Raw genomic sequence first — 14,977 nt, 5'->3', positions numbered from 1 at the left:
CCTTTCCCCTTTTTCAAATAGAAAGAAAGTATTCTGAAGCATATGGATTTGTAGCGCGTTTTAATTAAACTACAAATCAAAATGAATGCCGATCGAGCGGTTATGAAAAACAATCCGCGCGCGAGAGTGGCATCTATATTCAAACAATTACAAATTTCTTCAATTTTATTTTATTATTAAATTTAACTAATTTTTGCTCAAGCCTCGAGTCCGGCGGCGGCGAGCAACCATGAGGCGCCGCTTGAGATTCGTCCGTTCGTTTCCCTGCGACGGTACGACGCTGCTTCGAGAGGCAGGGCAGGGCATCGAGACGCCTCAGTCCGCCGCTGAGCACGGAAGGCGCGTGACGTGGCGATGGCGGGCGTGCGAACTGATAAGTGGACGCGCGCGTCCACCAGTCTCGATCGCTCGTGAGGCGGCCGCCGCCGCGTGAACATGCGTTTCAAGGCGTTCTGATTGTCGTCGTCGTCGTCGTCGATCGCCGCGATTGAAGGTAGGTAAGAGCTTCGCGATCGCAAACATGATGAAGCGTACTACGCGAGTAACAATATGTAGGTTTTTGCGCGGCACGTGCGCGCGGCACGTGCGCGCGGCACGTGCGCGCGGCTCGTTACTCATTAATGCTTGATGTTTGTGCTGTCTGGCAGGACATGGATCCAGGTAAGCTATTTGGTATTTGCTTCACGTTCCTCGCCTCGCGCCTGACCAATTGAATTACCTTTTGTCGCACCGAGTTACTCTCTCTTACACTTACGTCACGTCATTCTCCAACTGTGTGTGCGTACGTGTGCAGAGACGTTCCACCTCTTATCGGCATTGTCGTGCTAAAGTTACTGTGCGCGACTCACCTCATTTGCGTGTTCTCATAATATGCATGTGCAGTATCTCAATGACAAACAAATTATAGTCGAGTTGTAACAAAAGCCGAATTTGCACGCACATGTATCGTATGTTGCTGTTTCATTAGTGTAACTGCAATGTGTAATATAACAATAACAAGGCTCTATAATAAAGTAAACGATAAAAAATATTTTTAATATACATTGAGTCAAGACAGATCCATGTCTAATATCAGTTGCACGACAGTTTGTACTTGGACAAGATCTTTATCTTGTAGCTTTACGGCTTGAAGCTGGTTCAAGAATCTTTTTCCCATTTTGTAGACAAACTTGCTGATAGTGTCGTGATCCGATCGTTATTACTGTTTCTTTTATTATTCTTGCCTGTGAACGGCTCTGTTAATTATATGTAGAAAATATTTGTTACATGTAGAAAATGTCGGCAAGGAAACTATTCTAAAGGTAACGGACTGGTTACGTCGAATTTGGGAAATGAGACGGCGTGCTGGCGGACCGGTGCAACAATGGATTGATTCGATACCGTCACCAGCGAAATCGGACGTTGCCATCGCAAGCGAATGCCGGGAAGATGGCTCAAGTGAACCGACAACAGAGCCTAAAGATATTCCGTTTCGCACGGAATTGAAGCCTCCAAGCATGACAGTGTCAGCCCCCGTTAATGTTCCTAACTCTCCAGCAATGAACGCACCGATACTCCCGAGGTATTAGCGAGCATTCCAGATGAGCAGATGTTGCAAACCCGTGTTCCGTTTAATCATGAATATCTGGATCGTAGCTCGCTTCCTCATCGGCTGGCTCGGGACGCGAGCTTTCAATCGGACAGCAGTCGTTGCAGTAGCGTCGAGAGCTTATTAGAGTTACGAAGAGCGGATCCTGCGGCAATTTTACTCGACCTCGGTTTCGGTGGTTGTTCAGCCAGTCCACAGGAAAACGGTCCGCTTTCTCGTATTCCTAACAGGTTCCTACAGCCATCGACGTTACAAGGCATTGCTGTAGATGAATTTCTTAAGCGGCAACAACAGAGCAGCGAATCTTTTGATTCCGTATCGTTAGGATATAGAGGCCTAACGGGTAAGTAGTTTTATTCCTCAATTTTCTCTTATCTTATCGTTTTTTTCTTTTCAAAAACCTATATTTAATAGAGAGTACTCGTCGTAATAGAGTAGTATTTTTATGAAATTATACTAACCATTGTACTTGTTATTTCTGGAAAATAAATCCGCAGACATTGTGATGATAATTTTGTAGGAAGCAATAGAGCATTATACGTGCCTACACGTGTCCGACAGCGCGGAAACTCTGGACCAAGTAATTTTGTAAGTCTCGCGTGGAAATTTGTGGGCAGAGCTAGTGTAATTCATTTACAAAATTGATTTACGCAAAGTTACATTGAAAAATTCTTTTTTTCTTTGTACCAACATGGTTTTTATTTTATAGTGAGCGATACAGCCTCATGTTTTTCCTTGCTTTTAAATTTCTGCATAATAACAATCATGTAGATAACATGTAGATAATAATAGAGCCTTGCAGACTGTAGACGTATGTTACGTGATTATAATCTTCTTAGTTTTAAATCAATTTGCATGCGTGATAATAATGCAAGAATAGTGTGATTGCACAACAAGAGCACGGATTTAAAGAAGAGTTATTGGAGAATCTAGTGCCTCGTCGTAACGCTCTAAACTACCTGTAAAAAATAGTAATTTTTAAATATAGTTTTCAAAATTGAATAATCTGTTGTAAAAGTATCTAGGTGTTTGTCTATGCAATATGTATGTTTTTTATGTCTTATTCTCAGACTGTTGTACTCGATACTCAAATATCATACGTTACATTTTCGCTTTATGAGCATCCTACTTAATCCGGTGGCAATAACTGTTATATGTAACAATCGTAAAAAGTATGCAGCGAGATGTGTATTTTTGGTTTCTTGTACTTTTCAAAGGATCGCCATACGTAGCTCCATCGGAAATCGTGCAAAAAATTATGGAGCGTTTACGGGAGCACGAAAACCATGAAGCGGATACAAGTTTATGTAATTATGAGCAATACAGCTCATTGCATCAAAACGGAACGTTCTCCGTGTTGTCTCCCGATAACAGGCAATTCCTCGAGCAGCCACGTTCCAAAAGTCCCGATATGCGCAATAAACGTATGGTTATAGGTAAAGTGAGAAATGTTTTGACTTTATGCTACCTAAATTGTCCAAGTAATTATTATACGTTATAGAAAACAATGTTTTCTCGCAGGGCAAAAATCGTTTACTTTTGGATGCGATGGAAATTTGATCGAAATACCTTCCAATACAAAACTTGTGTCCGACGATGACAGCGCCTTGGGCGCCAGTGAATCCACAAAATTAAAACAATCATCTTCAGAAGAAAGTGTAAGGTCCGAACACTGCTTTCCGAAGAATGATACAAAATTTGCGAAACAATTGTCGTTTGACGAAACCGTCGCCGAATTTCCTGACACTGACCAATTATTGAAAGACAATCGGCAATCCTCGCTGAATAGTTTAAATATTGCTCGGAATAGCATAAACGTCGATAATAACGACCAAGAATGCAATACGTCAAATACCAATCCTAGACGGGGAAAAGAGCAATTCCCACCATGCTATTCTGATATTCGCAGAGCTAGTGATGGCTCGTGCGACACTAAATCTTTAGAGGATAAGATGTTTGACGAGAGACGAAGATTCAGCGATGGCGCAATGCGCACCGTTCAAAGCAACGAGTTGATGCAAAAGAGGAGAAGTCTCAAAAGACAGTCTAGGATACGTGATACAACCGCGATGCACCGTTCCGATCCGAGTCCTCCTGCTAGTTCTAGTATATCGAATGCAATATTTGAACCTAGCATAGATAGTAAAGAGGAAGTATCAAATGACGTAATTGATAGTACACGCCAATTAAATATAGTAACATTGTTCGAATCTATCGAACATGATGATTTGGAGATAAAAACAGACACGGTATCTTCGTCTAACGAACCTAATTGCATGCCTTCGTCCTCGAATATCGGCAAATCTACCGACAAGATGGAACGCTTTGAAACTATCGAAGAAGATCCAGCGCCAAGCGATCATTCTTGTGCGGAGGATCAAGTTTGTTGTTACAAAGGTAAAGTATGTAAAGATTGCAAACATAGTAAGAAACGTCCAGATTCTTGCTGTTACGCCGAAAAACAAAGATACTTGAAAAAAATGCAAAAGATCATGGAGGAGAATAAAAAATTGGAGGATATGTTAGCCAGAAACAGAAGAGAGATGGCAGAAATTCGTGATATGCTGAACAGCGTTTTGTCCGTCAGAATGGAGCCAGGATTTTAGTAACAAACAAAATGGTTAACTGTAGTTATCATCTTGTGACGGATATATACATATACTATAGACAGATTTGTATTAGAGCGAAGATATCTTGTATGTATATTCTTCTATTTTATAAATCAAATATTTTTCGAGACGCGTTTTACACTAATAGACGGTATGTACATACGTGAATACGCACAATCAATTTCTCGGTATATCTATTTTTAGTTAAAATATTAAAAACACGGAAGTATGACGTTAATTCATCTCTGTGCCAAGTACGAAAATATGTCTTTATAATCATATCTTTGTTCATAACTCGTTTCTTTACGTATTTTATTTAACATGAGTTATGGATAAAGATAAAAATGTTGTTATTACATTCAGATTTTATTTAGTATTAAGCCTGAGAGAAAGTATGTGACAAATTTAGCATTTTGTTAAATGTGTTGATGTAACGACCAGAAGGTAAATTGAAGTAAAAAGTTCTGTAAAGTGAATTCCATATAACGATATGTGCAAACCGGGGACAGGCCTGTCTTACTTAAACGTTTATAAACAAATTTGACGTTTGTTAGTTCTTTTCCATGAATTCTGTTTCAAGTAATTGATTCGAAACAACTGAACTAGCTATTTTGCCTTCTTTTGTTGTAACATTTTCAATCGTTGCATATTTGTATCAATTACACATTCCCATTTGTGTATCCCAAATGTAGTTGTTAAGTTTGAAATCGCTTGTTACCTTGTAATTGTACTTGTTAATGAATGGCTTTCATTTTAACTGCGTGTCATATTCTTACCTTATTGACAATATCTGTATAGTTTATTCAGGTTTTTATTTATTAGTGTTTTAATCATGTACATGCAAAAGGGTTAAAATTGTACGAACGTAATAGAATATAGGTGTGATCGAAATAATAATTCAAGTTCGATACTTTCGTTGCTTTTTTAATAAGTACATTTGCAGTATGTTTCAGCTATGTGTTTTCCGATAAATATGTCCTGGCAATTTCATATTTTATGCGACAAATTTAAGATCTAGTCTTCTACAACTATTGGGTTGGCCAAAAAGTAATTGCGTTTTTTTCCAATAGATGGACATACATGTCTTGAAATGTAACTAACTTCATTCTAAACCGCAAATTCGTTATGTAGGTTAACAACTCACGGTTCAAGCTTGTTTTCCTCATATTTTGTTATATTACTTCCGAAAAGGGAAAAACGCTGTGCGAGCTCGTAAAAAGTTATGTCATGTATATGGCGAAGATGCTTTAAAACTGCGGCAGTGTCAAAATTCGTTTACTAAATTTCGATCTGCAGATTTTAATGTGAAAGATGCACCACGCTCAGGAAGGCCAATCGAAATTGATGATGACAAAATAAAGGCACTGATCGATTCGAATCGGCGTTTAACGACACGAGAGATTAGTAAGCTCGATATTTCGGTAGCACATGAGCTGAAAGAAATTCATCTCACTAAGCGTATTGACATCTGCGATTCTCTTTTGAAACGTATGATGACAGGCGACGAAAAATCGATCGTCTACAACAACGTCAAACGAAAAAGATCGTGATGAACCTGCTGAAAGCACTTGAAAAGCAGATATTCACCAAAGAAAGATTATGCTGTCAGTCTGGTGGGACTGTGTATTTTGAGCTGCTTGCAAGGAATCAAACCATTCATTCAGACGTATACTGTCGTCAACTGGATTGCCATCAAACAGAAACGTCGAGAATTGGTGAATCGCAAAGGTGTTGTGTTTCACCATGATAACGCTGGACCACGTACAAGTTTGGTCACTCGTGAAAAATTGTTGCAGCTTGAATGGGATGTGTTACCATGATCAATTAACAATTAATTTATACTGCCATCTTGAAATAGACTTTGACTATTGATATGCTACATAGATTACAACGTAGTTGTAGATGATATATTTTTATTTTTATTTAGTTTTTAATGCATTATTTTACTTAACATTGCTCTCGTAACGATCGACAGTCGTTATGCTTGTTAAAAATTCATCGTATCAATTTTGTAAAAAAAGAAGCAAGAAAATCAAAACATGCAAAAATACGGTATGCCAATTTTACCAAAGATTGGCTAAATGTGAATTATTTGAGAATAATAGTAACATGTAAGCTACCTACAGTAATGTATTCGGACAGAAAAGTGCAGAGAAAGATATTTAAAAAATTGTATTAATATTTATATTATTATAAAATAAAATATATGCACGCGTCCAATTTTGATTTTGTAATGTTTAAAATTTTCTAATATTATCAGTATATTAAGAAAATTGTATTTTATTGAATGCACTGTATAAAATCACTTAAGGTTGTAATTAGCACAGAGAAAAATACAAAGCTGTCCAATCGAGAGATATAAAATACAGTACAAATAAACAATTACACTCTAACTTTTATGTAACAACAATGTTTTTACATAAAAATAAAAATTTTCTTTAACTCTCTTTCCGCGAGTTTTTGATATCAGATGAGAGAAAATTCTGAAAAAGTGAAAGATGTAAGGCATAACACGATTGTGGGAGAATTCAATAAATGTTTACCACACAATTGAATTTCGTTTTTCTTTTTTTTTCATGTATATTAACTATGATTAATATCTATCGGATTTATCAGCTAAACACGCCGTTTATAACACTTCATAGAAACAAATTGATTATACTATGAAATATCGATGATTGAAATACCTAATTTGAGTTACAACAAATGTATATTGTTTTTTTACAAAAATCGATATGTGAAAAAACGCAACTCTGTCAATATATTAATAAGATCAAGATATTTTTAATACCAGTATTAACCTAAGAGAGTTAATTAGGTACAAGTTTATAAAGTATAATCGACGATTAATAATAACGTAAAATCTTTGCATAATTAATTCTTCGCAAATATAGACATAAAGAAAGATATAAATGCAAGTTGCTTCATTACTGGAAGTGTTTTTCCTAATTTTTGTTACATCTTACATTAAGTATACACACAAGAACTGGCCTAGCGTCGCCCGTAGCAGTAGCAGGAACCGTAGCAAGTATTTGTCTCTCTTAGAAAGATATTTCTCATTCTTTGTACCACATGAATATTAGCTCTACATTTAGTTCTAATCGAGTAACAAACCTCGCTCTCTCTATACGTATTCTCTTTGCATTCTTTTATTTTAAGCGAATATTTTTCAACTTGATGCTAGTATGCGATTTGACGGTTCCATTTACGGCTCTCTGCCTAAGGGCGCGCTTGAAATGGCCGCATATAGGTCACAAGGCCAAATGCCGCGTCTGGGAAGTAGAGTTAAATTATGAAGACTATCTTAAAAAAAAAAAATAAACATCAACATGCATTCATATTACGCTAGGTAACATTTAATTTCTGTCTGTGGACATAAAACGTCCGTGAAGATGATTGGGTACTGCATTTACCAAACTCTAAGTAGCTCTATTGGTAATCGAAGCTCACATTACAGATGTGAAATATCAACGATGGTTAAAGCTACCCTCAGTAATAAACTCAGAGCCATGGTCCATCCAATGTTATATTTTAAATATGAACCCGCTACAGTACCATGTCATAGACCGCATCCTTGTGTACATGTAAACTTGTAAATATGTTTCGTGGATAGTGTACATGTAGATGTGATTTTTCTTTCCCTTAGCGTATGTTTTCTTAAATGTATATAAACAAATGAGAGTAAACTGGATCTAATTTAGTCTTCCTTTTCTTCCCTGAAATCGATAAAGAGGGATTTGTTGATATCAGTAAGATCGACATGATATGCCCCTACTGTATATCAGTAAAGTATATCACTTTACTGATTACATACAATACAACTTACTTTACAACTTCCTGTTGTTGCGTCGGATCAAAATGGAGTTCAACAATTGTCTCTTGTCTACTTTGCACTTTAAAAGTTACCTGGACTGCTAAGTAATTGTCTTTATTACTAAGTTGCCATCCAGAATACTGAAATAAAATTATTTCTATGTAAACTTATATTTATTAGCAACAAATAACATTAATTGTGTCGTTAATTGCGTGTTTAACATCGCAATTAAGGGAAACGATACACTTACTGTCGTTGTGCTTTTGTACAGTACTTTTCCATCCTTCTCAAAAGGTAAAAACTTTTGGAGCAGTGCTTTTCCATCTATCCTCCACAAAGTTGGATAAGAGCTTGCTTCAACATCAGACTTTCCCTTGCTGGGTGTCTTATTTTTACTGGATACAAGATCAGCTTTTGCAAGCACGAATGAACCAGACTGCCGAAAATACCAATGATGTATATACTGACTGGACGTCGACCATAGCTCAATGACTTACCGTGTAATCTTTTGGAGCTTCTCCCGACTCGTTGTAACTGTTGTCGTCGGAATCTTCATCCTCTTCGTCCTCCTTGTCATCATCTTCTTTCTTAGAGCGTCTTTTCCTCTTTGGCTTTTTTCCTGTGTCGGAATCGGATTCTTCGTCCTCATCCTCATCTTCCTCCTCGTCCTCGTCCTCTTCCTCTTCGTCCTCTTCTTCAGAATACTGCCGCTTTTTTGCTGCTTCTCTCTGTGGCCTTATTTTTGTACCACTCTATAAAAATACATATAGTATAGTATACATTTATATTATTGTAAATTGTTCTATTGAAATAATTGAGAAAATAATACTTAAAAAACTAATTCGAAAAAACAATTCTGATGTATTCGTGATTTTGTAGGTTAGGTTAGGTGTGTGCAGTTTGACGATGTCTCTCTCACAATCTTTCGAAGAAGTTTTCGAATCGAGGAATCATGTCTACGATTGTTCAGAGTGCCATACACTATTTATTAATAATCCTGCGAAAAAATATTGAAAAATAAGTAAAAACTGAACTGCGTGGGCACGTTTCTCCGACGATTTGAAAAGTCCGCCGATCAGCGCGAGCCAATCGAACGACCGACCGACCGGCCGGCAACGATGGACGCCGCGATACGGGCGATTTGAAATTTCATGCAAACGACTCTACCTCGAAAGGTACGCCGTAACAGTGGAACACGGTTGATGCGCGTTAAGCCGCTCGTTGTCGTTACGGCTTCGCGATGAAACGCGACGCCGTAACGACGCGGAGACGTACCGAAAACGTCGTTCGCGAACGAGAAAGTCGAAGCTCGCTGGTCGCACGGCGGCGACGCAAGGGGAGTCACCGCCGTGCGCTACCGACGCGACGCTTCACTCGCCCATGTATTTTACTCGCCACATTATTCATGAAAATTGAGCGTGCGTCACACGCGAGAAACCCGGCAGAAATTCAACCATGTTGAATCTCCGTTGCCAGCGAATCGCGACGAGAGACAATGTCGCGTTATCCCTGACGGGTGCTTTCGATCGGCAACCGAGACAACGGCTCGACGATAAAGGACGATCACGATAACGACAATGACTTCGATTCCAAGTTGGACGAAGGAATGCGCGACAACGCGGTATTTACCTCCGTTCCGGCCTCGGGGGGGGTCCATTCCTCCTCGTCGCGCTCGACCTCCTCCGGATCGTCCACCTCGTAGTCGTCCTCGTCTGAGTAATCCTTGATTTTCTTCATGTTGCCTTTGCGCGAAATGTTTGCCGATGTCGTAACCGTACCGTTTGCCAGAGCACACCGAGACACGCGGGGATACACGGGGCGAAAATCCCAAGGAACGACGTGCGGAAATATATCGCAAACAATATGGCGGTCGGTAAGGAGAAGGGAGGGAGAGAGGAACGCTCTTTATTATCGCGAACTCACGGCGGCGTAGCGCCGCGGCTGCGGAGTGCGGAATCGGACTCCCGATGGCAGCACCGACGCGTATCGCGCGGGAAGAATCGGGAAGTCATCTTGAAAAAAAAGTCGCGAGAGTCTCCCATACATTTCGCGATTACGATAAACGGCATATAACCATAAATATGGACACAGGCATAGGAAGAACGTCCATTAGGTTTCTGCATTTATGATATAAATTATAAAATATAGTTATAAGAAAATCATTTACAAGTTACAAATTTGCAATTAGATTATTGCGTGCATCTATTCGGATTACAGTTACAGTGTTAGCTTTATGACATACATTTATCGATCAAAATAATCTCGGCATATTATATATAGAATAAAATTACATTGTTACATGTTTAAAATAAAATTAATTACACGCGAGTGCTTGGCGCCGTCGTTAATAATTTTTTAGATTTGTACCGTTTTCGAGGTCGGGTCGATATGGGGGTTGACGCGTGCGCCGATGCACTGACGGTGCGCCGGGACGCTGTTCCTTCAGTATTTACGATAGCAGCGAAAACCCCATAAGGGCGAAAAGTAGACGAACGGATATCGTACACGGAGAAAAATGTTCGAACTCTATGGTGTGAGCAAAGACGGCATGGTGTATCGGTCACCACCTCCCAGACGAAAGGAAGTTGATATTCTGGAGGTAGGTGGAACGGCGTGCCTTATTAAAAATCCTCCTTTAATTATATGTATCGATCTTGCCAGCTTCCACCCGACCATTGTCGCGGATTCATAAAATTCCACGGACGTTTGTTAAAACATAATTTATGACAAAAATTGTCGTAACGTGACATTTACATAATTGAGAATATATTCGTAGACTTGTCTGCAGCTCTCATCACCGGAACTTATGAGAAAATTGCCTAACGGCGATGCACTTCATCATATCAAGGACACGGGTGTTTCGACTTCCTTCAACAAAGCTAAAGAACCACCTAGAGAGAGCAGTAAGTGCATGAAAATGTGCCGAAAAATATGATATGTAATACTGTAAAACGTAAAACTAAAATGTCCGATAGATTTGTCGCGCCGCGCCGTAAAATCTTATCTTACGGTCTACTAGTATCAATAATACTACTAATATTATATCATACATAGATCAATTACCAAGTATAATTTCTTTGCTTTATCGAAAATAAAAAAGTATATTGAAAATAATTCACGAAATTTTTAATGACAAATTTCTCTCTGTTATGTACGTAGCTGTTGGATAAATAAATAATTATATTACGAATCTTTTGATATCAGATATATTTAAATATAGATTTCATATTCGCGTACAATTGATAATTATTCCTTCTATCATAATATAAATGTTAATTCAGATTGATGTAGATTCCATTCGTGTTGCGCTTTGCTGAGCACTTTCTCTCCATTATAATCTTTCATCGCTCCCGTCGCGTCGTTTCCGATGTTCTCGACATTTCTTTCTTTTCACCAATTTCGCACGTCAACGAGTTTGCTTACGTAAATCATCCACGATCGAAGAAGAAAATTCGTGAAGCGATGAGAAGTGCGACGAGCGATGCGGTTTCGCTATTTCGTGTGATTTCTATTCACGGCTCGGCGATCTTCTCGATTGTATCGCGCACTTGATGACTCGAGACTCGAGAATGGCCAGTAAATCGAATTTTCGGCCACGGTAATTTCACGCACGGATAGATACAATCAATGCTCTGCTGATCTCTCGGTTTGAAAAGATCGACTGCACCAATCTTTTTCAACCTGGTTCTTTCGTCAATATTAAAACTATTTAAGGATTTCATGATTACGCCAACATCTTATAAACAATTTAGATTAGATTTTTAAGAATACGATGTTGCAGGACGAAGCGCTGTGAGGAAGTGGGTGGTGATGATTGGCTTCTTCTTCCTTGGATGTGCCTTGGTGGCTGGTTTAGGTCTACCTCTCGCCTTCGAACTTCGAAGTTCTCACTTGCTGCAAGCCAGACTGCAAGTGGTCCGTAGGATGCTCTCAGAAATTCCTCTAATTGACGGGTAATCATAATCATAAATCTCATGCTGAATATGAATCGACAGAAAAGTCGATTCTATTGAATTAAAATAGGCATTAAAAAAATTCTCATATGTGTGTGTGTGTGTGTGTGTGTGTGTGTGTGTGTGTGTGTGTATACACACACAGCTTTATTACGGAAAGTTTCAGCAAATTAAATTCTCTTAATATGAAATTGATTTAAAATTGATTGATCTATATATTTTTGTATCAAAATCTTGGAACTTGCAAACGAAAAATATTCTATATGACATTAACGTGAAAGAGTATTTATATTCACAATATTGCACAAATTATTCGTCAGGCACAACGACTTTGCCTGGAACCTGCGTAAGCACCGCGGTAATACGAAGCTCGATAACTTCCCTTTCGACGAGGATCTGTCGCGCAACGCTAGTTGGGGTCCGCAATGGCAAACCGACCTGATTCGCCTAAAGCAGGGAATTGTCGGTGCGCAATTCTGGTCGGCTTATGTGCCATGTGAATCGCAGTACCTCGACGCCGTGCAACTCACCCTGGAGCAAATTGATATCGTGCGCAGGCTCACGTCGCGTTACCCCAAGCGGATCAGACTGGTGACGACGAGCAGCGAGCTGGAAGACGCTCATCGAGACGGGGTGATCGCTAGTTTGGTGGGCATAGAGGGTGGCCACAGTATCGGCACTTCCATGGCAGTGCTGAGGAGCTTCCATCGGCTGGGCGCACGTTACATGACCCTGACCCACAAGTGCAACACTCCATGGTGAGCTAGCTAGCGCGGATTGACTGCGCAAGATGCGCGCGCGAGCATTGCACGATAATGACGGCAGTAAGGAATGAACCTTGGAAAAACAAATTGGCACTCTTATTAGTTAATGTATGTGTCTCCAAAGTGGAACTCTATCACAACTGCATAATGTGGATTAAAATGATAATGCAACTTGTTGGATATATGTACGTGTTATCTTTTAAATCATTTCATATCATATAAATGCTGATATATATTTTTATATATAATACTTTCTTAAATACTAATTTCAGAGAGAAATTGCTGTTATACATATGTATGTACAATACATAATCTTAATTACCTACAAATAAGGAACGGATACAAATTGAAAATGATTATTTCCGAAATAATATTTTTTATTCGATCTCGCTTGGATAATTACGTAAGATTTGACATTTTTGACTCGATATAATTAAAAACCGGAAGATCAATTACAACTTTTAGGGCTGATTCATGCACCGTTGATGATCCGAATTCAGACGCGCATTCTGATTTCCGCAACAATGGCCTCTCGGCGTTTGGTAAAGCGGTAGTTCGGGAATTGAATCGACTCGGCATGCTCGTGGATCTGTCTCATGTCTCGGTGGGGACGATGAAAGACGCTCTCGCAATAACGAAGGCACCAGTCATATTTTCGCACAGTGCCGCCAAAGCGCTTTGCAATTCTTCAAGCAATGTCCCGGACGACGTGTTACGGAATTTGGTAAGAAGAAAGAAACGTATCACACGCGCAAAGTCGAGTTAAATCAGCAAATTTAACTCGAAATTTTTCTTCTCTTAGATAAACTAATTTTTTTCGGTTCTACTTAAGTTTGCTCTCGAGAAGAATCAATCCTCTTTCTCTAAGTAAATATTAAATTATTAGATCATTAATGCGAGATAATGTGAAAATTAATCAAATACTAGACACAATTTTGGCCTTTATAGATTAATCGTATGGCTTTCATTTGCTCTAGTCTCTCAACGGAGGTCTGGTTATGGTCAGTTTCGATAGCGCGCATTTGAGCTGCAGCGATAAAGCTTCCATGTATGACATCATAGGTGCGTAAGTAGTGCCTGGTGCAAAAAAAGCATGAAAAAGATCAAAACGAAATGGTAGTAGTGAACATATAAAAGATAAGAAGATATAAAGGAACGCATGAGAAACACAACACGCGTTTGCACGTCTTTTTTTACAGCTCACATCAATCACATCAGACGGACAGCCGGAGTGAATCATGTAGGTCTTGGCGCGGGTTACGATGGAATACTAAGGTATAGTTCAAACTCTGGCAGCATCTCGTGCGCTTATATTATTTAATGTTATTTATGATGTATATACATCGCGTGTGTATTTATTATATATTTAGGATATACATGTTATCTCTGAGAATTTGCAACGATTAGTCTGTTTAATCACTTATTTATTCCATGAACGATTTATTCTGCAACTGAAATATTTTAAGTACGTTATATGATTTTTAATTTATGATACCTTATGATAATTAACATAGTCAGTTATTTTGCTAATTAATTTAATTCTGATTACTCCGTTCGAGAAGTAAATCAATTCAAAATATTCGATATTTCTTCTAGAAATAATGACCGACTACTTAATTCTTTTTTTGCCATCTGTATTTCAAAATTTACATATCTATTTCATAAATTCTTCCAGTAAACCGAGCAACAGAAGAATGATTTTGATATTTTACGTATCATTAGCTTTTTTATTATACTGTTACAAATATATTCTACTTACTATTTTACTTACGAATTAAAAATGGACATAAGTAATAAGAGGTCGAAAGTAAACGATATGGCACTTATCCAGGCCGCCAACGGAATTGCCAGACGTTTCCGGCTATCCGTTGCTCCTGGCCGAGCTGACTAGAGATCGCAGATGGTCTGCCACCGATATAAAGAAGCTGGTAGGTGGAAATTTGCTGCGCGTCCTCAAGGAAGTGGAGAATCACGCAGCGACTCTTTCGAACCAGTTTCCGGCAGAGGAATGGATATCTCAGGAGCTTATCGAAGACAGCGCCTATTGCAGATATCACGATTCCTAGAGATACATCATCTTTCGCTCATGCGACTGTTTCCGATGCTACCCTTCGATTTTCTATAAAGGCGTTCTTTCGCTAAAAAATCAGAAAAAAGAACATTTGGAAGCATTTGAAACTGCATCGTCTTTGTACCTGGAGCGTCCCGATTGTTTTACATTTTTAATAAAGTAGTGATAGATTCTTCGT

General features: G+C 38.9%; 3 protein-coding genes and 1 long non-coding RNA gene across 7 annotated transcripts; 2 read left to right on the top strand and 2 right to left on the bottom strand.

Annotated features, from left to right (window-relative positions):
* Positions 1 to 343: 343 nt before the first annotated feature.
* LOC105283043 lies at positions 344 to 5,109 on the top strand. 4 transcript variants are annotated; one of them, XM_011345493.3, is made up of 6 exons: positions 344 to 493; positions 648 to 660; positions 1,273 to 1,561; positions 1,636 to 1,931; positions 2,806 to 3,024; positions 3,110 to 5,109. In XM_011345493.3, the coding sequence occupies exons 2-6, from the start codon at positions 651 to 653 to the stop codon at positions 4,192 to 4,194; spliced, it is 1,899 nt and encodes a 632-aa protein (XP_011343795.1). In that variant the 5' UTR covers positions 344 to 493; positions 648 to 650; the 3' UTR covers positions 4,195 to 5,109. The 4 variants fall into 4 exon arrangements, with proteins under 4 accessions (XP_011343795.1, XP_011343796.1, XP_011343797.1 ...); XM_011345494.3 differs by lacking the exon at positions 648 to 660 and having other exon boundaries at positions 346 to 493; XM_011345495.3 differs by lacking the exon at positions 648 to 660 and having other exon boundaries at positions 346 to 493; positions 1,253 to 1,561.
* A 1,638-nt stretch (positions 5,110 to 6,747) lies between these two features.
* LOC105283042 (FK506-binding protein 3) lies at positions 6,748 to 9,909 on the bottom strand. The gene is made up of 5 exons (XM_011345492.3): positions 9,641 to 9,909; positions 8,509 to 8,763; positions 8,262 to 8,447; positions 8,024 to 8,151; positions 6,748 to 7,913 (listed from the first exon to the last, which is right to left on the bottom strand). Exons 1-5 carry the CDS (start codon positions 9,746 to 9,748, stop codon positions 7,895 to 7,897), a joined length of 696 nt encoding a protein of 231 aa, XP_011343794.1. The 5' UTR covers positions 9,749 to 9,909; the 3' UTR covers positions 6,748 to 7,894.
* A 503-nt stretch (positions 9,910 to 10,412) lies between these two features.
* LOC105283041 (dipeptidase 1) lies at positions 10,413 to 14,977 on the top strand. Its single transcript, XM_011345491.3, has 8 exons — positions 10,413 to 10,610; positions 10,788 to 10,914; positions 11,793 to 11,964; positions 12,285 to 12,722; positions 13,194 to 13,452; positions 13,706 to 13,790; positions 13,928 to 14,003; positions 14,560 to 14,977. Exons 1-8 carry the CDS (start codon positions 10,527 to 10,529, stop codon positions 14,792 to 14,794), a joined length of 1,476 nt encoding a protein of 491 aa, XP_011343793.1. The 5' UTR covers positions 10,413 to 10,526; the 3' UTR covers positions 14,795 to 14,977.
* LOC109611224 lies at positions 14,007 to 14,590 on the bottom strand. Its single transcript, XR_002193560.1, has 2 exons — positions 14,500 to 14,590; positions 14,007 to 14,179 (listed from the first exon to the last, which is right to left on the bottom strand). It is a non-coding gene; the product is annotated as an uncharacterized LOC109611224 (long non-coding RNA).

This window comes from Ooceraea biroi, chromosome 14 (genome assembly GCF_003672135.1).
Source record: "Ooceraea biroi isolate clonal line C1 chromosome 14, Obir_v5.4, whole genome shotgun sequence".
NCBI classification, from domain to species: domain Eukaryota; kingdom Metazoa; phylum Arthropoda; class Insecta; order Hymenoptera; family Formicidae; genus Ooceraea; species Ooceraea biroi.
This window is presented reverse-complemented; position numbering and strand designations above follow the sequence as displayed.